Raw genomic sequence first — 26,800 nt, 5'->3', positions numbered from 1 at the left:
GCCCTACCAACAAAGCCCTCCTTTATTAAATAGAGATCGCGTTACATTCCATTCAAAGAAGGAAATCAGGGCGTGGTGAGGGACATGTCCAGGTTGGATCCCCTAACCTTGGTCTTGGTAGGCTGTGATGGGGGCCAGGGAGGGCCAGGTCCTGCCTGCCCCACTTGGCACCACATGCAGGGGTCCCCGTTGTATGAGGGGCTGGAAACAGGCGTGGGTTCCTGAGGCCCCCTCTGTGTCTCACTCTTGGAGAAAAGCGACCTAGACCTCCAGTAGTTTGGGGAGAAGGGCCTCCTGGAGCCCAAGTCGAGATGGGGGAGGAGGGGACAGGGAGGCCTTTATGAAGGGGGGAGGAGGGGCCCTGACTCATCTTAAGAACGGTTTCTGTTCTCAACGATATACAGGCTGGAGGGGAAGAGGCCCTGCCAGCCCCTGCCGCCAGAGGGCCCTTGAAATGGCCAGGGTCACTGGGGCAGTGTGCCGAGGGGCCACCTGGGAACTGGGTGAATGATGGCCACAAGAAGGTGCTGGTGGCCCAGGACCTGAGAACTGAGGTGGCGATAGCTGGGAGACCCAGCCACCCCAGGACAGTCCCTTTCTGAAGAGGTGGCAGCAACAAGGCACCTGCAGGCTGTAGCTCCAGGACCGGGGTGGGGTACAGACTTCCAGGGGTCCCTCCCAAGGGCTGAACCCCTGAATATGGCTCCTTGGTCTTCGGTGCTTCCTGAAATTCTCCTGATGGTTGCAGAATCCAGTGGGGGAGACAGAAGGGTCATTTCATGAAGTCCAAGTCTGTCTGTCCCTCTGTCTGTCCCAGGATGGGTGTTTGGTGCTGTCTCGGTGCTGCCCTATGGCCTGGCCGTCTGTCCATACTGTCAGTGTCTGCTCAGGGCTGGCTCCAGGACTGCACTTCTGGACTGTCTTGCGGCAGGCATGCTCCAGCTAAGAGCCCTCTTGAGCCGGCCGAGCCCTAGGCCTCCAGGGGGAAGAAGCCAAGCTTGGCCAGGGACATCTCCTTCCGCAGCCTCATGATCTCCCAGAACATGGGCTCTGCTGTAGGTAGACAGAGGGACAGCTCAGGGTCCCCTCAGCAGCTGGCTTGGCCCTCTCCACTGGCTGTGGGTGGCAGCAGATATGGCACCTCCCCGTCTGACCAGTCTATGCTTGCACACGGTGCCCCACTCAACAGTGATGACGGAGGCCCCAGGACTGCAGTTGACGGGTCACCAAATACTTTCCAGCCCCGACTCGGGGCTGGCGTGGGTCTGGGAGGCATCGGCCCCTCGGAGCAGGCAGAGCCTGGAGGCCAGTGAGCCCGCCTTCTGGCGCATCTCTGTGGAATTCTGAACCCAGGAGGATCCTAATCCGTTTAGACCCACATCTCCTCCTTTGATTGCTTCCTGGGAAATGAGCCCCAGCGTCCTCCCTCTGCCCTAGGGCAGGTGGACCCAAAAGGCACTAGACTAGCCTGTGCAGCACTGCCCTGCTCCACCCCTCCCTTGGGTGCCATCCCGACATTGGCCACCAGGGGGTGCTCACCATCCTGCCGCACCAGGCCTTGCTGGATGTAGCGTATGTAGGTGAAGAAGTTGCAAACGGCAGTGATCTGCAGGCAGAAGTAGGGAGAGTATGACCTGCCAAACTCCCACCCTCGGGTTCCCTAAAAGCCACGGGGACCTGAAACAGCAGTAGGTTCCAGGTCCCTGGCAGAGCTAGGTAGCACTCCTGGCCTGGAACAGGGCTGGGGCTTTGAAGTTTTAATAAACAACAACAAGATTACTTAGTACTGCTCTAATAACGGCCGGGCAGCCACAGCGCGCTGCCTGTCCACCAATCATGGGTCTCAAATGAGGCATGCTAATCATTCCCATCTAACGTGTGGAGAAATCAGAGTCCCCAAGAACAAAGCACTTGACAACACAGCAAGCCCTGGAGCTAATCAGCAGCTGAGTTGAGCAATGCAGCCAGGTAGCCTGCCCCAGAGTCTAAGCTCACCCGGGGAGCTGGGCCTGCTGAAGTGGAGGCCGGGCAGTGTTATTATACCAAGAAAGTCAAGGAATCAGTCCCTCACGGGGCCCTCCCAGCCCTGTGTTATGGTTCAGATATGAGGTGTCCCCCATAAGCTCATGTGTCAGCCAACGCAATAATGTTCAGTGGTGAAATGATTAGCTGCTGCCAGAAACAGAGGATTAATCCAATGATATGGATTAACTGGGTGGTAACTGTAGGCAGGTAGGGTGTAGGTCACGGGGCGGGGCGGGGGGGTGTGCTTTTGGGGTTGATATTTTGTCCCTGGTGAGCTGAGCTCTCTCTGCTCCCGGATTGCCGTGTCCTGAGCTGCTCTCCTCCACCTTGATGTCTTGCTTTGCCCCAGGCCCAGAGTTATGGAGTTGGCCATCTATGGACTCAGACCTCTGAAGATGTGACCCAAGTAAACTTTTTCTCTTCTAATTGTTCTTGTCAGATTTTTTTGGTCACAGTGAGGGAAAAGCTGACTGAACTATCCAGCCAGCGCCTGAGGGCCCAGTCGGTCCTGGGGCTGCTCCATGCCAAGCCCTGGCGACCCTCCTTTGGCTCAGGTACTGTCACAAGGCCTCTCTTACAGTGAAGAAAGAACTGTGGGTCCCCTTCCCAGGGGCTATCCCCAGGTTGGGGGGGTGTCCCTGTCCCAGCGGCTGAGAATATAGGCCACTTGTGGCTCACAGATGTCCCCTTCTGCATCCCATACCCCAGCAGAACTAATGACTGACTGGCATGGAGGCTATGTGAGGCCTGCCCCTTGACTAGGGTGGAACCAGCTCTGTGCTCTAGAGTCCCCGTGGGTCCAGCTGGACATGTGCCCCTGAGGCCCTGTCCTGGGGTGGCTTCTTTCCCTCCCCTATTCTGTGACCACCACTCTCCTAAGAGTTGCATCAACTCCCCATCTTGGCTCCAGGGAGCCCAGTGGGACAGCTTGGGAGGTGGCCTGGCAGCTGGGCCCACAGCAGCCCTTGTGGAACACAGGACACTGGGGGAGGGATGTCCCATGTGTGGGGGACCCCTTGGCTGGGGGTGGAGGAGGTTGCAGGAGGGGGCTGTTCACAGGAGCCTAGCGAAGGCAGGAGGTGCAGGACAGCATGAGGGCCGGCCGGGCGTGCTCGAGCTCGGCTCTGCATGGGGGTGAGACGAGAGCAGCCCAGGGTGGGTGTGCACCAGGCAGTGGCGCCCGCTACAAGCTCCTGAGCAGGAATGGTGGAGCCGTCCCCTGGGACTGTGCTCCTCCTTGTCAATCCCACAGGTCTGGATCTCTTGGGGTGGGGACCATATCCTAAAATGCCAGACCCTCCTCAGCTTACTTCCTATCCTCATTTTTGCCCAACACAGCTGGACACCTAGGCCAGGAAAAGAAACAGACTAGTAGATGTGATTTTTGCCGGGCACAGGAATGGCTGGCGTGGGCCCTCTGCTGAGCTCTGGTTGGGATTTGAAAGGAGCAAAGGGGACCTGTGGCCACAGAACAAGGCTCTGGGCACCAATCCATGGGGCAGCAACTACAGACACAATGCAAAGCTGGGAGGCCCCAGATCTAGGCCACGTGGCCCTGGGCACACCCCTTTCCTTTGCAAAGGGGCACACTCCTTTCCCGTAAACAGGTACTCACTCACCACCAGAAGAGTCCCTTTGAGTGTTCGACAACACGTGCAGGAACCAAGAGCAGACACGGTCCCTGTCCAGCTGTGGGGCCCCTCTGTCCACTCTGGTCCTGCCCTCCCAACAGGGGCCTCTGGCAGGTCAGAGGGGGAGGTGGTGCCTCACAGCCCATCAGCTTTGCACGTGGATCAAACATGTCCCCTTCCATCCCTCAATCCTCTTACCACTCAATGGTGGGGCAGAGGAAGGGGAATCCCCAGCCTCAACCCCCAGCTGGGTAAGGTCCCCTGACCCAACCTGGGGGACTGCGGGTGGCAGGTGGGATTTCTGGAGACCTGCAGCACCCGGGCCTGATCACAGCCTGTGTGCCAGACACACCCCTGAACTTCCTAGGGTGGGCCAGAGCCCTAGCCTGGGGGTCTGAGCCTGCAGCTTTAACCTGAAATCCAGCCACTCTCTTGATTAAGTCACTAATCAAAGGACCGAGGTATAGAGGCCACTCCCAGGAGGACATTTCTTATGTAAGACCAGGCCTGGAAGACTAGAGGTTCTCCTGGTGACTTTGAGAAGGCCGTGTGGCCGACTGTGGACAGCCTCTAGAGGCGACAGTGTCCCTGGCCAAGAGAACCTCAGTCCTGCAACAACGGAGAACTGAATTCTGCCAACAGCCACGTGAGCCTGGAAGAGAACCCCGAGCTCAGGAAAGAACACGTCGCAGCACATCCCTGCTGAGCTTCGCGCAGACTCCCGGCCCTGGACAACAGCCAGACGGGAGCGGTGCATCGCTTTAAGTCACTACGTTTACGGTCATTTGTCATGTGGGAAAAACAGATTAGCACACCTGGCCTGGCTGTGGCCCACGTCTCTGCACCTCTCTGAGCCTGCTCCCTGCTCTCTAGACTGAGGTACAGTCCAGTTGTGCTCCCAGCCCAAGGAACCGAGGGACACATAGCGAAGGATGACTCACCCTGGCCCGGGAGGATGGGGAGATGTAGTAGTGACTCTCGGAGTCCCCGAGCCGGATGCGGTGGCGGCAGATGCGGGCCAGCCCACTCAGGGCACACGTGCTGGGGGGACAGCAGAGGTGGCCGTGAGGCCTGAATGGACTTATGCAGAGAGGCAGGCCAGGGACGTGGGGTGGGCCTGGCCTCGCCTGCCCCGCCAGCCCCTCTGGGTTCTCCGCTGCCTGCCGACCAGCTCCCGCCCAGAGCCCCACCCTGCACCCCCCTCTGTCCTCAGCCAGGCCTGGGCGACCTCCTTCAGCACCTTCAGCCGCTCAGGTGCAGGTCAGCTGGGCTGGGCGGACAGCCCACCATCTGGCCTCCCCTCTCTGGCTCCTGTGGTGGTCCCAGCCTCCAGAGCTGACTCTGGGCATCGCCTAAGGGGGGTCTCTCCTCCCCTCCACCTGGTGAGCCACCATGTCCCCAGGTTAGGTCTGCCTTTTGTCCTGATTCCTCAGCTCCTCGCCTCACCTCCTCCTCTCTCCTCCACGAAACGGCCAGGCGCTCCTCCCAACACCCACATCTATCTATCGCCTTTCCCCGCGGCTTCCCTGTTGCCCAGGAAGTGGTTACGGAGGGTTCCGAGTCCAGGGAGGATGAAACACCACCCTGGCTTATCCCCCTGACCAGCTCCTGCTGCACATGGCCATAAATGAACCAGAGCACCCTCCTTCCAGCGTCCCTCCGCTACAACATACGAAAAGCCAGCCTCGGTGGCTGATGCCCAAACCTGCAGAGGCTCTGAACAGCCTGCACAGCCTCAGCCCCGGTGCCCTGTCACTCTGACCCGGCCCAAGGTGCTCCCGTCCATACGCAGCACCTCCTGCCCTCCTGCACTCTGTGCCCTCCACAGGAAGGGCTCCTCTCTCCCTGGCTAACTCCTCCTTCAAAACCTGCCTCAACTGTTCCCTCCTCCAGGATGAGGCTCCCATGGTGCCGCCCCTCCTGGGCCAGGTCTCCGCTGTCCAGGGGAATCCTCCCCACACTGTGCTCTGGTTCTGCCCTGGCCCTTGTGTGCTGCCACTGCCCCTGCTCAAGGCGGGGTGAACAGTGGGGAGGACAAGATGCCAGGGCCACCGAGTTACTGACTGGCAGGAGGCAGAGCCAGTCACTGACAATCACTTATGTGTTGACTGGGGTCCAAAACCCCCGCTGGGAGAGACAGGGAGGGGCAGGGCGCATGCAGCAGGTCAGCCAGGAAGGACCGGGGCCGGGGGCGGGGGGCGGGGGCTGGACCCTGACATTCTGTCTCACATGCCTCCTGGCCCTGCAAGGGGCCCTACACCAGGGCCGGGCAGCCTGAGCTCGGCCTTTCCCGACCACCCCCTCGGTGCGGCTCCAGGCCCCGCGGGGGCTTCCCCATGGTGCAGGGAAGGCTGAGGGTGCCCAACTTACTTGGCACTGCCACAGTCCACCTCAGCCGCCTTCCCTGTGGGCAGGGGCTGTGAGGCCACGGGCTCGATGGTGAGCGTGTTGTCCTCCACGGCGGCCCGGACCAGCGCCGAGAGCTGCAGCAGAGCAGGGCAGCAGGTGGAGCGGTGAGGGCTGGGCAAAGGCGGAGGGCAGCTGGGCCGGGCCTCCCAGACGGCCACCCTCCCCGCCTCACCTCCTGCATGGTGAAGTCCAGGCAGGGGCCCACGTCCTCGCGGTACACTCTTTCCAGGAAGGGGCAGGCCTTGTCCAGCGTGGGCGACGCCCTCCAGGCCTGGAACTCTGCAAACAGGGTTGTGTCCACCTAGCAGGGAGGGCATGCGGGGTGAGGGTGGTCAGGGCAGAGAGCGGGCATCGCAGGGGAGGCAGAGCTAAGGGAGAGGAGAGCCAGGGAGTTGTGGGGCAGGCTCAGCAGCCATCAGACTGTCCCCAGCAGCCGGGCAGGGGAGCCGTGTCCAAGGGAAGAAGTCTCTGCCCTTTGCACCCAACAACTTAGAATTCAAAGTTTTGTTCTAGAAGTGCTTTAAGTTTTCAGTGCTACAAGACTACAGATGTGGGTCCGGCCTCGTCCTGATGACCCTCACTGCCTCTTCAAGCAAACTGGTGGGAACCCACAGGTCCCTGAGGGCACGGGACACACTCAGGCACATACACACAGGCCTTCTGCTGCCCACTCAGAGGGGCAACTGTGGCCTGCCCTGGGCTGCATGCAGGTGTGGAGAGGTAGCGGGGCAGACGGAGCGGCCCTCCTCTGGAGCCATTACCTGCTGGGAAAAGGAGAGAGAGGTGGCAGAGGTGGGGGCTGCGGGCGGCTCCCCGGGCGGGAGCTGCCAGGCCGGCTCGTAGGTGAGGTGGATGGCCTTGCTGGGGATCACGCAGAGGAGCAGGGAGAGGAGAGGGGGAAGCCCAGGCTGGGCCATGGGGTAGACAGACAGACAGACAGACAGACAGGTGGACAGAGACAGGAGGAATGAGGAGATATCAGTGTCCGACTGGAAGCTCAGAGCTCAGAAGTGGGCCAAGAGGTCTATTTGCTCCTCCTCCCTGTAAGCTCTGGAGACAGACAGAGGACAGGACTGAGCCGGGTGGGCTGGACACGACACCCGGGAAGCTGAATCCCACTACACCTGTCTCGGTGTCCACTCGGTGCAGCCTGAGCTGGCTCTTGACATCAGTGTGTCATCAGTTTCTCCCGTGGTCCCAGGACACTCCATTGACCACATGAGGGAATGGGGGTGCTAACGGGTGGTTTTGTTTGCCTTGGGACCTGTAGCCATGAGTGCCCGCCCAGCCAGCTCAGGAGAGACACCTGTCCAAGGCCAGCTTGTACCAAGAGCTGCCGAGGACTCTGAGTACAAAGAGTGTCACAAGGTGGTCCTGGGCCTTAAGGCCAGAGAGCCCAAGCAGAGCCCCACCAAAGCCAGTCCAGGTGCAGAAACTACCACCTGCCGCTTGGAGCAGACAGTGGTGGTTATCAGGCCCCGAGCTGGACACTCTAGCGGCCAAAGGCTAGACACCTCAGCACAGAGAGGGGTGAGCCAGACTGCAGATCACACAGCAAGGGCGCAGGCTGTCCTCATCGGCCCCTTCTGTCAGTGGGCACCCCGTTCCCTCCCATGCTCACTGCCCACCTGCCTCCTTACCTCTTTGCCCTCCTTGTCTGGGGTGAGGGTGTGCCCTGCAGCGGGGCACATGACAGGGCAGAGGGTGCTACTGGTGCTCTTATGGCGCGAGTGACCCTTTCTGGGCCCAGCCTTGGTGGGGCTCAGCAGCTGCGGGTGGAGCTCTCGGTTGGGAGAGGCTGGTGTGGATGTGATGACCAATGTCTTCAAGGCCGTCACCTCTGCCTGCAGCATGTCGATCTGGCCCAGATGGATGGCTGTCAACCTAATCCAGTTATCACCCCCCTGGCTCCCACCATCCATCGGCCCAGCTCAGGACAGCCTGTGCCTAACAGCAACCAGCGCCTAACCCCGCCTGCCCCGGGGAAACTGAGGCTCAGAGAGGCAATGTGGCCAGCCAGAGGTCACACTGCAAACAAGACTTTGTGGGGAACAAGTGTCTGGGAGCTTCCCTGGTGACCCACTGAGTGTTCTGGGGTCCCTGGAAGGCAGGAGCAGCCCTGGTTCACATTTTCCTGATGATCCAAAAGGCTCCGAGAGGAAGCTACTTGCCCACTACACGGCCAGACCCAGGTTTCTGCTTTGCTAAGGAGGGTGGGAGGAGGGAGGAGGAGTTACAGCAACCACAGGGTCCTTCCAGTCCCCGGAAGGCTCCAGAAAAGTCTCAGTGGTTCAGAAGGAACACTAGGGGGGTCCAGGGCGCTGGGCTATGGGATCTCAGACACCCCCACCTCCCTGGGCTGGGGCTGGCCTGGAGGATCTGGTTGGAGAGCCCAGGCCAACGCTCGGGGTGGGGTGCGCCCTATGGCGGGCGCCCCAGGCTGGCCTGGGCAGAGGGCACGGACCTCACCTTGCCCCGGGCCTCCTTCAGCTGTTTTTCTGATGCTGCCTGCTTCATGTTGGCTTCCCGAACCATCTTGTGGGCTTCCTGGAAGAAGGCAGCCTCCGTGTGAGTGGCTGGGACCTGGACGCCCGGGCCATCCGCCCCGCAGGCTGCGCCCACCGGCCAGGCGTACCTCGAACAGGCTGGCCGTCAGCTCCTCCAGCTCCTGCTGCAGCTGGTCCCGCACCCGGCACAGCCGCTCACATTCCTCGTCCTTCAGCTTCAGCTCCTGGGACAGAGGGGACTGTCAGCCTCGTGGGAGGCCCCCGCCATCGTGAGTGGGGCTCTGGGCTGCCAGCCGACCTCCTCCGGTGCCCCCCCCCCGCTCTGTCATGCCTCTTCCCCCAGCCGGCAGCGTGAGACCGAAAGCCCACCCGACAGCCCCTCACATCTGGGAACAGGTTTTCAGACAAGTCAAGGTTGCTGGGAGCGTGGCCAGATGGCCAAGCCCTAGAGGGCCCGGGTTTGAGTCCCAGCACCTCAAAAAAAAAGAAAAAAAAGACACAAAAATGGGTTCCTCCTTTGCAGCTCTCAGGTGCCTGCACTGGCCTAGTTTGCAGCTGGCCGCGTCAGACACTGTGTCACCGTGTCTCTGGGCTTTCCCAGGCTGGCTCCTCCTCTCCGAGGTCCCTACCTTTTGGGCTTTGTGCAGCTCCTCCTTCAGGAACTCTGAGCCCTTTTCCCGGATCTCCATGGAGGAGCTGCGCAGGCGGGACACGTCCAGGGGGGCAGCCGCGGGCTCCTCCTGCCCTTGGGCCTCCTCCCCTGCAGAGGCCTCCACCAGGGATCCTGGGGACTCCCTGTGGCCTTTGCAGGAACCCACGTTCTTCCAGGGGACAGGGACAGACGCGAGGGGTGGAGGGGGGGCCTCGTCTGGCTGGGGTGGGCTGCAAGGCAAACAGAGGCATCAGTAGACACAGGGCAGGCTTCTGAGACCTGCCCGAGGGACAAGCCCCGGGCACCACACCTGTCACCTGGGCCTCGGCCTTTCCATCACAGGCCATAACCAGGCTGTCACGAAAGCATGTTGGTCAAGCACATATTTTCTTAGGGGCAAGGTCAGGGCTCTTGAACCTTTGTCAACCCCCAGCCTAGGGACTGGGCCGGCAGCAGATGCTTAGCACACAGCTATGCTCAGTTTGCGTCTGTCCAACAGATGACTGTACACGTGCGGATGCTGAGGATCAGTCTCCACCTTTACACAGCAGGGAGATCCAAGTGACTGTCAGCCCCAAGGACGGGGGGGGGGGGGGGGGGGGGGGGGGGGTGGGGGGGGGTGGGGGGGGGTGTGCGCGCGTAAAACCTCGTCACCCGGGAGGCACTTCAGTGAGAGCTACCTTCGTTGATAGTTAGTACAAATTCAGTGATGTAGTTTATATGAGAATTCATGCAAATGTTAATACGAAATAGTTATTGCAAATTCCACTCCTTTGGGTTGGGGGGAGTCAGAGAGGAAGCATGAGGCTAGGGTAAGCAGGAAGATTCTGCAAATAGCCCAGGCCACACAGACCCACTTCCTGTCCCCCTGGACTTTATGGGGGGCAGTTCCAACTCTCCCCTGGCCTACAGTGTCACCTCCGAAAAACACCCCCTTCTCTAGGCCTCGGGACCTCCCCTCCCTGAGGCTGAAGACGCTGGAGTGCTGGGGCCCCTGCCCTCCACCCGCCCCCCAGCCACACTCCCGCTCTGGAAGGGGATCCTGCCGAGGGAAGGGCGGGAGGGCTCGGCCAGCAGGGGTTTGTGCCAAGACAGCACCTCTGGATTTGCTCACTCAGCAAAAGCTGGGGGCTCCTGAGCCAGCAGCTTCTGAGCAGCAGCGGCTGGGCTGCTAGGGTGGGGGGCTGGGCTGCTAGGGTGGGGGGCTGGGCTGCTAGGGTGGGGGGCTGGGCCTCCGCTGATAACAGTGGGGAAGTGAGGGGGAGGGGCCCAGAGAGGCCCACTGGAGGAGAGGAAGGACAAGGCCAAGGAGACCGGGACTTGGGATAACTGAGGAGGAAGGGTGAGAGGCTGGTCTGGGGCCTGTCCCTCTTCCCTGTCCTCAGGTTCCCAATAAGGCCACCAAACAGCTTCTGAACCTTAGCGTTCCTCTTGGTAACACAGACACTGAGCACCCAGAGACCCCAGCCGCAAGACTGTTCCCAGTCTTCCACACGGCCCTGTCCTGCTGCCCACTGAGCCTGCCCTCTGCCTGGGAACTGGCCCAGCATGGGGCCTCGAGGTCCTGGGGCTGGACTTGGCCTGGCAGGGACTTGGCCTTGATGAATGAGGCCAGAAATCCACAGTCCATCAGCTGTGGTGGGTGGGGTGGGGGGGTCTTGTTGGCACAGGGTCTCTAAGGATGGAGGAGCTACGGCAGGTCCTTCAAGCCCCCTACAGTTATACTGTGGCCCCACGGGCTGGGGTCTGGGCCCAGGGGGTCACAGGGTGCTCTGCCCTCATTCAGGACTCTGCACAGCACTTACGATGGTTCCCATTCTACAGATGAGGGGAGGAAAGCTCAGAGAGGGAAGGGACTTGACTGGGGTCTCGCCGCTGGTCAGTGGCAGTGCCAAGACAGGCAGTCAGGTCTTCAGCCCAGGCCCAAAGCTTCCTGACCAGTGGCCCAGCAGGGGGGACGAGGAGCATGAGTGTTAGAATCCATGCCTGTCTCAGGATCAGGGACTGCTGCGCCCAGGGGGACTCAGGAGGCTCCTCCTTGGCTGCCACAGGGACCTCTGACCCAGTTCCCTCCCCAACTGCAGTCACCACCTTTCTAGGAGGGAGAGCCTGCGCCAGGAGAGCTGTGGCCAAGAGGACAGCCAGGCTGTGTCCTGGGGTACCCACATGTGAGCCCCTGGAAGTGTTCAGACATCCTCCTATCCAGCCACCCCGTGGGGTGGGCATTAAAACTCTGAAGGAGGCGCTGTAAGAACCCAATAAGAAGTCACTTGACATGGTACCAAGCGAACAGTGTTCAATCCACAGTCAATTTGGCAGAGACCATTGCCTACGGAGGCTCTGGGTCCCTCAGCCGAAACCCCAGGCCCAGAGAGAGGGGAATGTACTCCCGGAGGACTCTGCCACTCAGGTGGCAGAGGGGAGTCATAGTCATTAAGGCCACACCAGAAGCAGCAGATCCCATTAGGGTGGGGCTACCCACTCTGACAGAGTAAGGACTGCAGTCTAAGGGCCGGTGGTGACCCACAGGACAGCCTAGGACATGGGACAGGATCCCAGGTCTCAAACACCAAGAGCTGGTGCCTTTCCCCAGCCAAGGACCTCCCTGGATCCCCTACACCCCCACTAGAGGAACAAGACTGCCCGTCCTTCCCCACAGGGACCAGCTTCATCCACCAGCGTGGGCCTCTGGGTCGCAGGGAGAGCCTCCAAGGGCAGGGCTGGGGCTGGGGCCAGACGTTCCCCCCAGGCTCTCCTTCAGCTCCCTGTCAGGGGGATGGACCTACTTTGCAGCCAGAGGACACAGTGGCCCAGGAGGCCTGAGACAAGGTCTCTAGGACATCTTCTCTTCCCCCTGGTGGAAAAGCCCAGGCTCACATCCTAACGACAGGAAGTGTAGGGACAGCGGGGCCACCCCACAGACACCAGCTCCCCATTGCCTGGGCCACAGCAGCAGGAGTGAGAGAGGAAGAGGGCCCAGCCTGGGCTGGGAGGGAAGCTCCAATCTGCAGACCCCCCTCCCCTCCTACTTCCGGACTGCGAGGCCAGCTCCTGTGACTCAGAAAATTCAGAGGAAGGGATGATCCAGACCTCCAGGTCCAGCAGAGCCAGAATCCCCGATCCTCCTCACCCTGCAGCCTCCTGGAGCAGGGGCTCCCAAACCCGGGTGTGCCTCAGGCATCGGAAAGTGTGGCCACCAGGTATCCCTACCCCTCGTCAGGCCCATCCCTATAGGAACAGAGTCCTGCTTCCAGGAAGGGTCTGCCTAGGGGTGGGAGCTCCTCAGAGTCAAGGTCAGAGGTAGGCGGGGCGGCCGGCATCTCCCAAGCCTAGGGACCCTGCAGCTCATACAGGAAAGGCCACACAGGGTCACTTCCCCAGGAAGCACACAACCAGGGGGAAAAGCAGACTCTGAAGTCCTCAGCCCACCAGGCCTGCCCTGAGGGGCCCCGCTGGGTTTCTGTCCCCACTCACCAAACAGCAAAACAAGGACTCCAGGACTCTGTGGCCCCCAGTCACTCAGTCACCCTGACTGGGCCAGGAGAGCCTGGTCAGAGGCCAAACAGGACCCAGTGTGGCCCTCTGAGGGTTCCACCCTTCCCTGCCTGCCAGACCAGCCTGCCCCTTGATAAGTGCCCAGGATGTCCTCGCAGTCACCTTCTGCAGTAATGGGACAGCTCTGAAACTGGGAAAAGGACCGAGCAGGGAGGACACACTGGGAGCTTGACCCTCTGCCCAGGGGCACCAAGTCTGATCTCCAGGTAAGCTGCAGAAACCTGCCCAGGGCCAGCTGAGACGGACACTCAGGGTGACCGGGCAGACTGAGGCGACCGAGGCTGATAGCCACAATGTGAAGGGCTCCCAGGAAAGGTTCTGTGGCCAGCCTACAAGCCCAGCACAGGCCAGAGAGGGCCAAATCTTCAGAGCAAGACCCACAAGCACACAGGGTTCCCACGCTTTGGACCATGTTCATGGCAGCCCACTGCCTGAGCATCCACGAGTGCTACTGGTGGGGACTCAAGACGGCGCTGCAGAGGGTGCATTCCCCACCCTGGTTCGAACAACCAGGCACCTGAGGTTCAGAGAGGGTTGGTGACCTGGCTGGAACACACAGCAAAGCAGCAGCAGGATGGGGATGAATCTGGAGTGCAGGCACAGTGTCACGTGACCTGTCATCGGGAGGAGAGGGGATGAAGGATGGTTTCAGAGAAGTGAGGCAGGATGCGGATGGGGTTTGAGGAAGTTTGAGATCGGACTCAGTGGGGGTGGTGATGGTGGAGGGTGATGCCCAAGGAGGCTGTACCAGCCAGGCAGGCCCTGGCCTGGAGGGGACAGACAAAGACTCTGAGGGGGAACCATCGGAGGACAAGGGGGCCGCAGGAAAAAAACACGGTAGAGTAACTGATTAATTAAGTAATTAAACAACAAGGAAGAGGAGGATGAGGGAATCGGTGGTCCCCCTGATGGAAATGAGGAACTGGGACAGGGCTCTCGGGAAACGAGAGGGGTGACGAGGCATCTGGGAAGTGGCACCGGCTGCGGGCAGCTGAAGGGGAAAGGCAGGACAGAGGCAGCTGTTGGGAGGTCCTCCCACAGCTCTAGGCAGGGCCGGGGGAATACAGGAGAGACGAGCAGGACCTCAGGGTGGGAGAGGGCGGCTGTCCTCCTGGTAGAGCCCAAGCCGGGCCAGGATCCAATGAGCTCCAGGCTAGGAGGGGCAAACAGGTGGGGGGGGCCTGCCTGCAGCAGCAGGTCCTGGTCGGAAGAGGAGGAGGGGAGGGGGAGCAGGTCAGGACACGTGGAGCAGGTAGCCAGGCCAAAGCTCCCCTGCCACTCAGCCCTGACTCTCCACTGGGGACCAGTGCCAGGCCGGGGCAAATGGGGGTCTCCCTCTCTACTGTAGAAGGCAGGGCACCTAGCACATGCCTCATAATGCCTGAGGGGGATCCCCATGCATTCAGTCTAAGAACTGACACCCCAAGATTTCAGCCATCCAACATGGGCCTAGTGAGCACCTATCATGTGCCAGGAACCCCAGGGGCCCTGATCCTTCCAGTCTGTAGGACAAGACAGACTCCAGGGGAACATCACTAAGCCCCCTGCTCCCCACATTCTATTTCATTTTGTAGCTCCCCCCTCAACTTCACTTCCTTCCCAAAGCCCATCAAGCACGAATCTGGTGCAGACACTGGAGAGTCCAGGACAAGCAGGGCTCTAATGAGGGTCTGAGCCCTGTGCGCAAATGTGCTGACAAAGGATCAGCAGGAAGGATACCAACACCTGTTGGCAGGGAGGGCAGGCAGACCATGGAGGGCTTCTAGGAGGTGGCAACAGTGAGCACTCACTAGAGATAAGTATGCGTAGCCCCCAATCTGTCAAGTGGGAAAACTGAGACCAAGGGGCTGCACCAATGTCATGTGGCCACTTGATGGTAAAGAACCAACCCAGATTCTGGTCTCTGCAGATCGAGTCCCAAATGCCCAGCACTGCATTAGGTGTAGAAGTACCTTAGATGCCATCCCTACCCCATCATCCTGAAGCAGGTTTGGCACCCAAGACATCGGACATGTGAAACCATGGCAGATGGGAGAGAAGCAGCACCTTAAAGTTAGACTGGTGGGAGCTGCCTGCAGCAGCAGGTCCTGGGAGGAGGAGGAGGAGGGGACACGTGGAGCAGGTAGCCAGGCCAAGCCTCTCCAGCCACTGGGTTCAGAGTCCAAGGCCCTTGCTTGAGAGTCTCAAGGGAGCGGACACCCCCCTCCCCCAGCTCCTGCAGAGTCCAGCTACTGCTGCCCACCCCAGGAGAGCAGCCCTAAGTCTAGGGCCACAAAGGGACAGGGAATGGGACCTGTCCATGAACAGTCACCCAAGAGAGACCGCAGTTCTTGGACAGATGCGGAAGCTAAGCTCCAGAAACAGAGGGTTAGCCAGGTCTCCCAACTCCTCATCTAGGACCAACAGCCCCCAGGACACACGTCCCAGAACTGTCATGAGCTTCTGGGGTCACAAGCACAAGTCACTTAGTGCTTGTGCAAGTGTGACCCTGAGAAGAGTCCTCCTCTGTTGCTGGGATCTGGGTGAGCTCTTAGGACACCAGGCCCCAAGTGGGTGCTGGCACCTTGACCCCTGATCCCTAAATCTCTGCCTTCATATCCACATGAGGGATCCATAAAAATGCAGTGCTCAAGGTAACCCCCAAACTCTGCCTCTCTAGGGTGCCCAGCTCCTCATTCTGCCCATGCTTCCCTCTGCATTTATGAAGTCCCTACTGTGTGCTCTGTATCCAGCTAAGTCCCAGAGGACCCACAGGTCCACATGGGAAGTGTGCCGTATTGAAGACTGCATGTGGAGGGGTCAGTCTGGCAGCCTGGCTCATCTACGAGGGTCCTGGAATATGGCAGACAAGGCCTTCTCTAAGACCTTGAAACTCTTCCTCTATCCTTACAGAGAACATCCATTTACTGGGCCTTGTCTGACCCTAGCCTGGGTGCCTCCAAAAGAGGACATTCTTGAGGATGGAATCACGGCTACCCTACAACCTACTTATTTCACCTAGAGGCCCAGAGAAGGGAGCCCATACCCCTAGGGTCACACAGCAATTCAGTTTTGCCTCAGTCCACCCAACACAAAGGGTCACAAGATTCCTCCAGACAAGGCTGCTCCCCAGACACATTTATCCCTAGGGTAAAACCCATCTATCCCCAGGTAGGACTGTCCTAACCTCTCCAGGCACCACAAAGCCCCTTAGTCACTTTCTCCCTAAGCCCAGCCTCCTTCCCCCAGGGCATAATTCCAGCAAAGAGGCTCGCCTTCAACTCTCGGCCCCTCAGGAGGCTCAAGCCTCCCCACACCTCACTCCTACCAGGGACCCCTGTCTCGGAGCTCCTTGGGGATGAAACCCCATTACTCTCTGAGCACCTCAGCTCAGGTTCTGCGGGTGCCAGGGGGGAAAATGGATCCAGCTTGCCCATTTGAGGGGGTGGGGGGTGGATTGGGGGAGTGTTACCCACTGGCCTGGTGTGGCAGGGAGGGAGCTGGGTCCTGGGACAACTCATCTGGCCAAGTGCTTTACAAGAATACACCCCCGGGGACCTAAGTCTTTCCAGTCATGGGGGAGAGAAAGTGCTCCCCAACTCCATGAAAAAAAACCTCAACCTTTCTGCACCCCCAGAGCAGGGGTCCCTCCATCAGACCGGCCGGGAATAGGAACCACCTGAGAAACAATGGTCTGGACACAGAGGGGTCCTGGGGCCATTGACCCAGGACCCAGAGCCGATGCTGGCCCCTTTCGAGCTGCAGGGAGGTCCAGCCACTCTACAGAGTACCGGCAAGAGGTTTGGCCATCAACTTGCCTGCGACCTTGGAGAGACCCAGCTCCTCTCTCCCAACCCAACTGCTTTCCAAGAGCTCACCAGCGAATGGAGGGGTGTCCCTCCTTTAGGTGCGCGCCCCAGGGTTACTTTGGCAGGCACATATCGGCACCCCGTCCCCCCACCGCCACCGTCACTTGCCCTCCGGGTGAGCTAGGAGGGGCTGGCTCGGTCGCCCTCCACACTCCCCACCCCGAAACCCCCAAACGCTCCGAGGACTCTTCCATCTTCCCGGCTCCACGCCGGCTCGCCCGACCTCAGCCCCAGGCCGGGCTGGGGGCGCAGACCGTCCCGGGTGGGGCGCAGGCGGGACCCCCACTCTCCCGCCCCAGGAGGCAGCGGCGGCCGAGACCCGGCGCCGGCCCCCCGCGCGCGGACCCACCAGCTCCACATCCCGGTCCGAGGTGCCCGGCGTCGGCTCCCCGCGCCGCTCCGCGCTGCGTCCCCGCCCGCCGCCAACTCCGCCCCGGGCCGGCAGGGTGTCCCGCTGCCTGTCAGTCCCGCCCGCAGCCAGTCGGTCGCTCTGCGCCGCCTGGGACCGCGGCTCCGGCGCCCGCCGCGCCCCGCCCCTGCCCGAGGCGGGTCACGTGGCCGAGGGGCGGCCCCAGGACACGTGCCCGGCCACGCCCCTCCGCCCGCCGGACGCGCCGAGCTCGCCCTCGCTCCCGGGCCGCCCAGCCCTGGAGTCGGTGAAGAACGGCCCCTTGATCAGGCGCCCGGCCTCCGCCGCTGGTTCTCTCCGCAGCCCCCTCCGCCCGGCACCGCGCAGGAGCCTCACAAAGGCGGCGAGTCTCAGATGCTCCCGGGATTGTCACTCAGGCCCGCAGACACCCTCCTACCCCCTCCTCCGTCTTCCAACCACGTGCTTCTTCCCGGAGCTCCCGGCTCAGCACCTGCCCCGCAGTGACACTCTGCCTCAGCCCTACTTTGGGGATCCTTATCCCCAGGGGGTATCTGTCTTTGGCCCAAGCCCCCCACCCAGCCTCCCCAAACAGGGGCCTGCCATTCTCCAGCCACGGGACACCCTGCCCATCCCTGCCTCTGCCCCCTTTCCACCATCTACCCTCTGCAGAACAACATGGCCCACACGTGCCTGTGGAGTCCCGCAGCCTCTGAAAACCTTTCCCTGAGTCTCTGACCACTACTCTACCTGCCCGCCCCTCAGCCCCCCGCTCCCTGACCATTGGCCAGAACTTCAGTCTGGACCTGGAGCCAACGAGGCCAAGCTCCCTTCTCTCCTGCCGGTGACTGGGCTTCTACGGTCTGGCTCTGGAGAAGGACTGAGGGTTGGAGACAAGGACCTTCCCCTTCCAGACGCCACCAGAACTATCCGCGCTCCTCTTCCAGGCCACAGACCCTGGGGCCCAGGCTGAGTTCTTGACTGCTAAGCTACAGCCTAGCCCATGTCTGAGGGTGACAGGTCTTCATTTGGGGGACACATTTCATTCACTCATTCATTCAGCCACCCCTTCTGAGCACAATCTATGGGCCTTACAACCATGACAGGCGGACCTAGAAGGAAATTGTACAGATATATAGACCCTGCCTTCCTGGGACTCCAATATGGGATCCTCCCCCCTCAGCCTCCCCAGTGGCTGAGACAGGTGCATACCATTACGCCCAGATTGCCTACAGCATGACTTGCAAATGTGGTGTCTCTGGTCAAAAGAGAAAAGGGTGCTCCTTTCCCACCAAGGTACAGGACTTGTGAGTGGAGGCCAGGCTGGATTTCCTGCCTTGCCCACTCCCTTGGCCAACACCTTATCCAGTGAACAACCTGGGCAGCCCTCCATGGCATCCCTTCTAACTTTCCAGAACCATTCAGCCCAGGCTCCTACACAGGGTAATTGTTTGCAGGATTATGGCTTCCAGAGGACAGGGACCAGCTTGTTGGACCTGTGTTCCTCTACCCACCCGAGTCTAGCACAGATGTCAACATGTCTGTTGACTTGCTTCCTTCACCAGCTAAGCCTTGAGCAACTGCTGTCTTCCTGCTCCTATCTGTTCACCTTTTTCTTCCTTTTTTCTTCTTCTGTGCAGTCCCGGGGATGGAACTCAGACCTTGCAGATGCCGGCAAGTCGTCTGCCCCAGTGAGCTACATTTTCAGCCCTTTTTATTTTAAGACAGGGTCTCGCTAAGTAATTACCCAGGATGACCTTGAAATTTTGTTTTAGGGATAGAAGGAGGAGACACAGAAGGAGCCCAAAATAGAGCCTTGCCCTCTGAGTCCGCGAGCTGGGGCAGGAGATAACTCATGGTAGCCCTGACTAGGGGAATCTAAGGCGTAAAGAGGTTACAGCCCCAGAGAAGAGTCTGCAGCCTACGAGGGCTGCTTGACTAGGGAGGCCCTTGAGAGAGGCCTCAAAGGACAAGTGTGTGGTCACCATTCTGGGAACACTGACATCCAATTACTAACCAAAAATATCCTGTCCTCTGTGCATCCAGGTGACTGTGGATTCCCAGGCTTCACTGCCTCTTCCCAGAGCACAGTGAACCCTGTTCTTCCACTAAAAAGGGATGGGCTCAGAGAAGTTAAGGTACCTGTCTAATGTCACACAGCCAGGCGTGGTGAGGGCCAGTCTGCTTACACCAGTTTTCCAAAAAAATCAGCCCCCAAACCAGAGGGGTCACAGGACACTGCAGCTGCCAACAGTCAGAAGGGGGGCCCAGCAGGTAGAGAGGGAGAAATAAAGGTGTTTCCTCTGCCCACAAGCCACTGCCCTCTTCGACTTCCTTCCTGTATGGCCCCTGCCATTCCCATCCCAGGCTTGGTGGCCTTAACCACAGAGTCTTAGCTGAGGGCAGATGAGAAGCCTGGGTGACCCAGTCCCCGATTCTGGACTTAGGTGTGTCCTTGGCTCACTGTGTGGCCCAGAATGAGTGCCTTGCCCTCTCTGAGCTTCCATTTCCACTTCTGAACAACCGTCAAGTGGAACAAGGCAATCAGAGCTACCGGCTGGAGGTGACCTCGTAAGAGGCTCCTGAAACTTGCTCATAGGTCCATGCCAGCACCCTGTCGGGAGCCCAGCTTCCACCTGCCCCTGTGTTCACGCGGTGGCAGGACCCCGTCCCCCGTGTCCCAGGTCTGTAGCTCACCTGCCTGTGTCCCAAGGCTCCTCTCCCAAGCACGTCAAAAGGGCAGGACCCGGGCCTGATGGGGCGAAGCGTACAGTCCCCGAGCTCATGGCCAGGAACACTGGGCATGTCCCTCTGGCCGGGCACCCAGTGGGCTCCTTGGAGGCATCCATTCCGGAGGGGCCAGGTGGAGGGTCTCCGTGGATACCGCGGGAGGTCAGGTGGCTGGTGGCTGCTCCCCGCCCCAGGCGATCCCCACACTAACCTTTGCTATCTCTAGGAGCAGCAGCCCCAGAGGGCGTAGCCTCCCAGATGGGCCTCTATCTCCTCGACCCATAATTATTAACTCCCCGGCTCAGAGCAGCAGAAGAGCCAGGGGCCCTCCTTCCTGGGCTCTGGGCCAGGGGGGGTGGGAAGCTTCCCCTCGGAGCCTGAGGCCCTGGGCTTTCCCTAGGCACAAAGGGGGCTGCCGTCCCCTCACCCCTCTCCTCCCAGGTCGGCACAGTGGAGAGAGCCTGTCCGGCTGGTCCCGTGGACAGCTGGCTGTGTGGCCTTGGACAGGCCCTGGCCCACCAGCCCAGCCTCAGTAGCCCTTAACACTTTAGCCACCATGACCGCGGGACAGTTCTGTGAGCAGTTGGGAGCTCACCGCACTTCTAGCCCCTCTGTGCCTCAGTTTCCCCAGCCACACTGTCACCCTCTGAGGTGCACCAGGCCAGCAGCCGTGGCCCAGACCCTCTAAGCCTCCTGCCTCCCCCACACTCTCCCCTCTGTCTGCCATTTCCATCCCACCCTGTCTCTTTGCTCATCCCCCGTCCTCCAGGAAGCTGTCCCCTCTGCAGCTCAGCGCTGGGGCCCTCAGCTTTGCGTCATGAACGTCCTTGGGAACTCTCAGATCCTCTCGCAAGATCCTGACGGCCTTATGGCAGAGACCTGCCTGCTCTCCTCACAGTATCCTTCTCGGCACCCCTGGGCCTGGCGCCCGGTCAGCCTCGACCCCGGTGTGGAATGTCTGTAAATCTGTCTGAATTCTAATCCCCATTCTGCCCTTCTCTGGCTGGGTGACCTTGGGCAAGTCACTTAACCTCTCTGGGACTCAGTTCAACCATCATCTATAAAATGGGAAGGAGCACTTTCCCCCTGCGAACTTGTGAATCAAAGAAAGAAAGTAACCTTGGACAAGTGTCAGCCACGGCGATGAGTGGAAGCAGGGTTTCCTTTCCCCTTCTCCTTCCGGCTCCCTCCTCTCTCATGTGGGCCTCTGCGAGGAGCCAGTCCCCGGCTGCCCCACCCAGCGGATCACAATATCTCCCGGCTTTGGGCTTCCAGGCTCTCGGCCTAATGCAGACCAGATGCCGGCCTCCCTTTCCTGCGGTGAAGTTTCCATGGCCTGCTCCCACCCCCTTCCTGTTTTGGCTTCTGGCTCGTCCCCCCACTAAACCCTCTGGTGCCCCCACCTTCCTCTGCCCGGCAACCTTGGCCTCACCTGGAAACTATTAATGGGAAACAGGAAGTGGGAAAGGGGAGCATCTCCCATCACCCCGACAGGAGGAGGGGACGGGCTCAGCCCGCGGGGCAGGGGGAAGCTGCGGTGGGGACGGGGCGCGGGGCAGAGAGAGGCCTCTTTCTGGACCTGGAGACACAGCCAGCTTGCAAGACCTCACCCCCAGCTGCGACTTGGAAAAATCAGGACCAAAAAGACGCCGGCCCTGTCCTGCAAACCAGGAGACGGAGGCGCTGGGCCGGGCTGGACTTCCAGTAAAAGCCGTCGCCTCCAGGGGCTGCGTTCCCGCCTGGCCTCTCCTGCCAGGAGCCGGCCTGGCCACGAGGGGAGGCTCAGGAGGCTGCCCGGCCACCTCCAGGCTGGACGGCGGGAGCCAAGTGTGACACCTGGCTGGGCCCGGCACGTGGCAGGGCGGCCTTGGGCAGGCCCTAGGGACTGGGTGTTGGTGGCGATTGGGGAGGAGGGGGACTCCTCCTTTGTCCTCTCAGTCCTCTGACCCCTCAGGGCAGCCAGGGTGGCCCTCTGAGTGAGGACTGCCCGTTCCCATGGAAACAGCCGCTGAGGGCTGCCCCTGGCCACCCTCCCTGCTCCAGCTGTGGGGAGTGTTTGGACAACTGGGTGGAATGTTTTGTAGCCAGAATTCTCCCAGGATCCAGGCTCGGATTTCAAGAGGGAGGGAGGGAGGGAGGGAGGAGAAGATGCGGTGTGGAGGGAGGGGGTCAGAGGTGCCTGCGGAGGCCTCCAGGCCTGCCCGAGACCACTGCTACCCCCCTGGGCGGGGTGTGAGCTGGAGTCAGGCCCAGGCTCCTTGGGGAAGGGCAGGGCCCAGGGTGGAGGCTGCGATGGTGTCAGAGATTTGTCAGAGATTTCAGGCCCACGTGGTGAGGTCAGGCCCTGGGGACAGTCTGGGCTGAGCGAAGGGCTGGGCCCAGGAAAGCACTTTGAGAACACCAAGATCCTGGGACACAGACCCTTTCCCCATTTTGCAGATAGAACAGTTGGAGTCCTCGGGGCCAGGCACCTGTCCAGGAAGTCCCCACCTCACCCTCAGCTGCGGAGACCCACGCCACAGCAGGGAGTCCTTGTCCTTGCTCTTACACAGAGGTATCTGCAGCCTCGGGGAGCCTCGCATCCCCCTCCAGGGCAGAGCCCCTGAGAGTGGGATTCCTGTCCCATCTCCTAGAATAGGGCCAAGCCCCCCCAGTCCCCCAGCCCAGTGCCCAGGCCTCCCGGGCCCTCGAGTAAACCCTGACTGACAAGGTCACATGTTCTAGACCCAGCAACACACAAGCCAGCTTGAGCCTCGGTTTACCCAAGCTAAAATCGGGAGGATCCACTTAGTTTCACTGAACGCGCCATCATACTGTGGGGTGCTGGTGGGAAAGGGCAGGGGTGCTGGAGACCTCTTTAGAGACTTCATCTCTCAGTGAAGAAGCCACGGCAGCTAGAATGGAGAAAGGAAGGAGGGGGATGTTTCAGACCCAATAGTCCAGGAGTCCCATCAAGGCGCCTGGGGCCTGGTCTGGCTCCCCAGAGTGGAACCTGTTGGCTCACTCCGGCCTGGCCTGCGGGAGGATGCTCAGCCATCGGGTCGGATGGAATTCCAGGACCAAGCCTCGGGGGGAAAACAGGACTAGAACGTGGGGCGTGGCAGGGAGGGTCCTAGGACCTGTACTTAGGAGATCACACCCAGCTCACCCTGCAGTGGTCCTTTACTGCTTTTGGTGCCCCTTTTAAAGATTGGGGCCCGGGGAGGAGGAGGAGTGTGGAGGGAGAGAGAACTTGCATGAGGTTCCACACCCAGGGCTAAAAAATAAAAGGCGGGGGTGGTGAGGGGGGGGGACTTGAAAGAGGAAAGGATTTGGCCACTGGCTAACAAAATGAAGGATCTTAGATTTTAATCCAGGTTTGTCTGACTTGAAAGATTATCTTCTTATCCCTTCACCATTCACCCCCTCAGGAGGAATCATAAGGTGAGGCTTTTTAGAGAAAGTAGGGCTTAAAGAATAAACAAGATTTCATTATCCATTTAGAAATGGAGGGGTCCCCCGCTCAGTGGTGCACACCTCAGATCCCGGTAACTCAGGAGGCTGAGGCAGGAGGCCAGCCTCAGCAACTGAGAGAGACCCTGTGTCAACATAAAAAACAAAAAGGGCAGGGGATGTGGTTCAGTGGTAATAAGCCCTTGGGTTCAGGTTTGGGGCCTTGGAGACCAAGCTAAAGAATTTGGACTTTATTCTAAAAGCTCTAAGGAGACTGTTAAACATTTTTTAGCAGGAGAGAAAAATGATCCAAGCCCTTCTGTCAGTTTGTGCAAAGAAAAAAAAAAAAATAGCGAAGGACATTTGTTTGTCCCAAATCTGGGAAGGGACTTTCTTCAACTTGGAAGTGTTTAAAGAGATCTCAACAGAAAAGAACCCATAGGTCTGTTGACAGTGGAATGTAAAAGTTCTTCTTCCCGTGGAAAGCAAATAACCAAAATTAAAAGGCAAGTAACAAAGGGAAAATATTCTCAGCCAAAGGCCAGGTGTCAACATCTTTCACATAAGAGAACTGGCAAAAATCAGTAAGAAAAACACCGGAAGCCCAGAGACGTACCATTCATTCATTCCATCGATTGTTCCAAGGGCCCTAGCGCCAGGTGCTGATGCTAGGCGCTAGGTGAGTAAACAGACAGTTTCCGCATTTGTGAAATATGTGATCCGGGAGGGTGTCAGGTGTAGGGGGACATCTCATTATAGCTGTGTGTGATGGGTCAGGATGCGGGGAGAGCAGGGTGTTCTGGGAATATATTCAGGAACTCAACCTGGATGTGGGGCCTGGAAAAAATTCCCAAGGGGAAGGATTTGGGAGTGGGAAGATAAGAAGCTGCATGAGAATCAGGGACCAGATCATGTGGGGCTTTGAATACTGAGAGTTCAGATTTTATACTATGGACAAAGGGGAGTTATTGAAAGATTTAAACAGGAGTGTGATGTGATTAGATTTATATCTCCAAAAGATGGCTCTAATGGGGGTGTGTGGAATGGGCTAGAGAATCTCTACTCCTAGGATGTGGTGGACTTGGAGAAGCAGGGAATCTTTTTGCTACAGAAAAAGCATATCCTCAGCCAGACATGGTGGATCTGCTGGTAGCCCCAGCTACACAAGGGGCCAAGGCAGGAGGATCACGTGACCCTAGGAGTTAAGAGGCCAGCCTGAGCAACATGGTGAGTGAGCACACACACGCATGTACACACACACGCACGCACGTGCACACACACAATATCCTAGAGAAAGAGAGGCCATGATTCTTTGAGGCCTTGTTGTCCACCAAGATCTCCAAAAGCAGGCTGGGGTTGCAGCTAGTGATAGAGCACTTGCCAAATACATGTGAGGAGGCACTGGGTTTAATCCCAGCACCACCTAAAAAATAAGTTTTAAAAAAATATTGTTTCCACCTACCAACATCAACAACAACAAATCTCCAAAAGCTGCTTCCTCACTCCCAAACCTGGGAGCTTGGCCAAGAGGGAGATTAAGGGCTGAATCTCAGGCACCTCTATCAAATTAGGACCTTCAAGGAAAATTGAAGAGTCCCATGTTGGTGGCATCCCCTGGCTCCTGACAGAAGCAGATGTAAATATTCTCTGGAACAAAGTGTCTGCATTATGTATGAGATTCCCATTGGTTAATATCGGGCGGTGAGCTCCCCGTCAGAGATCACTAGCACATAAACATGTGAGCCACGTGAATGAGAAGCAGAAACGACACACGTCAGATCTGGATGCTGTAGGACTCCAGATATTGCAGTCCTATATATAGCAAGGTCATGTATGAATTGAAGATGAAAAAGCAATAAGATTATCAAGGAGAACTGGATGATTGCCCAACAGTATGAATACACTTAATGCCACTAAGCTGTACATTTTAACATGATAAAGAAAAAAAAATATATATTTTTTGTAGTACCAGGCACTGAATCCAGGACCTTTCACACAGTCTAGGTGACTGCTCTGCCACGGAGCCACACCCCAGATCTTTTTAAATTTTTACTTTGAGGCAGGGTGTCACTAAGTTGACCAGGCTGGTCTGGAACTGGTGGTCCTCCTGCCTCAGTCTCCCTACTCACTGAGCTTACAAGCATGTACCACTGTGTCTAGGGGGGAAAAAAAGACATTTCTGACACACTTAAGCATAAGGTATTGTTGTAGTCTGGATGTGAGTTGTCCCCCAAAAGATCACGTGTGAGACAATACAGGAAGGTTCAGAGGAGAAATGATTGGGTCAGTATATATTTCATATCTGGTGAGTGGGACTTTCTCTGCTCTCTGAGTATCCTGTGAGCTGCTTCCCTCTACCACACACTTCTGCCATGATGTTAGCCTCACCTTGAGCTCTGAGGAATGGAGCCAGCTGCCTGTGGACTGAGACCTTTGAAATTGTGAGCCCCCAAATAAACTTTTCGTCCTCTACAGTTGTTCTGGTTGGGCCTTTTAGTCACAGCAGCGAACAAGCTGACAGTATAGACTGGAGATCGAAAAAAGTTACCAGAAAAAAAGAAAAGTGGCCAGATAATTAGTGGCCAGCAGGGGGGCAGAACTTTACCTCCCCTATATCAACAGCTGAGCTTTAAGACCAAAATATGTTATTTACTAACAATCTTTAAAAATAAAAGCTAAATTCACAAAAGATATGACAGTTCTAAACGGCCAGGTGTGGTGGTCCATGCCTGTAATGTCAGTGGCTCAGGAGGCTGAGACAGGAGAATATGGAGTTCAAAGCCAGTCTCAGCAACTCAGCGAGGCCTTTGGCAACTCAACTATCTCTAAACAAAATACAAAAAAAAAAAAAAAAAGGGCTGAGGATGTGGCTCAGTAGTTAAGGGCCCTTGGGTTCAATCCCCAGTACCAAAAAAAATAAATAAATAGATAAATTCATGGCCTAAAAATACGTAAAGCAAAAATCATTAGAGCTACAGGAAGAAATTAGGCAAATCTACCTTTAAATTATGAATACCAATGGAACTCTCTCGCTAACAGACCTAGGAAGCAAAATGTCAGAGGTGACAGCAACAGAAATCTCTGGCATTGGTAATAAAGGTTAAAGTATGAAGCAGGGGCTGGGGACATAGCTCGGTTGGTAGAGTGCTTGCCTCGCACGCACAAGGCCCTGGGTTCAATCCCCAGCACCCCCCCCCCCCCCACACACACACACAGGAGCATTAGTTCAAAGCTAATTGAGAATCCCATCCCTAGGTCCTCTCCCTACTTCATGCCACTGGGGACCTTCCCCTTCTGAGTTTAGCATAAGACTGGGAATTTTTCTCTGGAGATAGCAAAACAGAGTGTCCCTGGGCACCTCCAGAGATTAAGCGATGGAACACATGCTGAAAACAGACCCCCAAACCTCTTCTATTACTCAGTGGCCAGCAGGGTGGCAGAACTTTACCTTCCAGCTGTCCTTCTTGGGGCCTCTGGCCAGCCCAGGAAGGGAGCCCCTAAGGTCAGTATTCCCCAGCAGACATCCAGCCAAGGACGTCACATTGTGAAGGTCAAAGCCAACATGCGGAGCAGTGGCCCATCAGTCGTTGAATGTCCTCTCCCACCACCCACCTTTTTTTATTTTGAGATGGGGGTCTCACTGT

General features: G+C 58.3%; 1 protein-coding gene and 1 long non-coding RNA gene across 5 annotated transcripts; one reads left to right on the top strand and one right to left on the bottom strand.

Annotated features, from left to right (window-relative positions):
- Rab3il1 (RAB3A interacting protein like 1) lies at positions 1 to 19,945 on the bottom strand. 4 transcript variants are annotated; one of them, XM_034637034.2, is made up of 11 exons: positions 19,692 to 19,945; positions 9,202 to 9,454; positions 8,701 to 8,796; positions 8,535 to 8,612; positions 7,706 to 7,924; positions 6,827 to 6,973; positions 6,238 to 6,366; positions 6,027 to 6,139; positions 4,598 to 4,697; positions 1,540 to 1,606; positions 1 to 1,050 (listed from the first exon to the last, which is right to left on the bottom strand). In XM_034637034.2, exons 1-11 carry the CDS (start codon positions 19,841 to 19,843, stop codon positions 971 to 973), a joined length of 1,434 nt encoding a protein of 477 aa, XP_034492925.2. In that variant the 5' UTR covers positions 19,844 to 19,945; the 3' UTR covers positions 1 to 970. The 4 variants fall into 4 exon arrangements, with proteins under 4 accessions (XP_034492925.2, XP_027800008.2, XP_027800010.2 ...); XM_027944207.2 differs by having other exon boundaries at positions 1 to 1,053; positions 19,692 to 19,944; XM_027944209.2 differs by lacking the exon at positions 19,692 to 19,945 and adding an exon at positions 16,977 to 17,050 and having other exon boundaries at positions 1 to 1,053.
- On the top strand, positions 18,594 to 21,144 carry LOC139706862 (uncharacterized). Its single transcript, XR_011708518.1, has 2 exons — positions 18,594 to 18,685; positions 20,494 to 21,144. It is a non-coding gene; the product is annotated as an uncharacterized lncRNA (long non-coding RNA).
- Positions 21,145 to 26,800: the final 5,656 nt, after the last annotated feature.

The sequence above is a fragment of the Marmota flaviventris genome, chromosome 9 (genome assembly GCF_047511675.1).
Source record: "Marmota flaviventris isolate mMarFla1 chromosome 9, mMarFla1.hap1, whole genome shotgun sequence".
In the NCBI taxonomy this organism is placed as follows: domain Eukaryota; kingdom Metazoa; phylum Chordata; class Mammalia; order Rodentia; family Sciuridae; genus Marmota; species Marmota flaviventris.
Note: the sequence above shows the minus strand (reverse complement) of the source record. Positions and strands in the feature narration are given on the sequence as shown.

Excerpts from the sequence above, each read along its gene's own strand:
- Rab3il1 (XM_027944207.2), bottom strand. The coding sequence starts at position 19,843 with ATGGATGCCTCCAAGGAGCCCACTGGGTGCCCGGCCAGAGGGACATGC. Across the intron at positions 6,974-7,705 it reads CAGACAAGGAGGGCAAAGAG|CCTGGGCTTCCCCCTCTCCT; the intron begins GTAAGGAGGCAG and ends CCCATGGCCCAG. Across the intron at positions 4,698-6,026 it reads GTGGACTGTGGCAGTGCCAA|CACGTGTGCCCTGAGTGGGC; the intron begins GTAAGTTGGGCA and ends CTGTCCCCCCAG.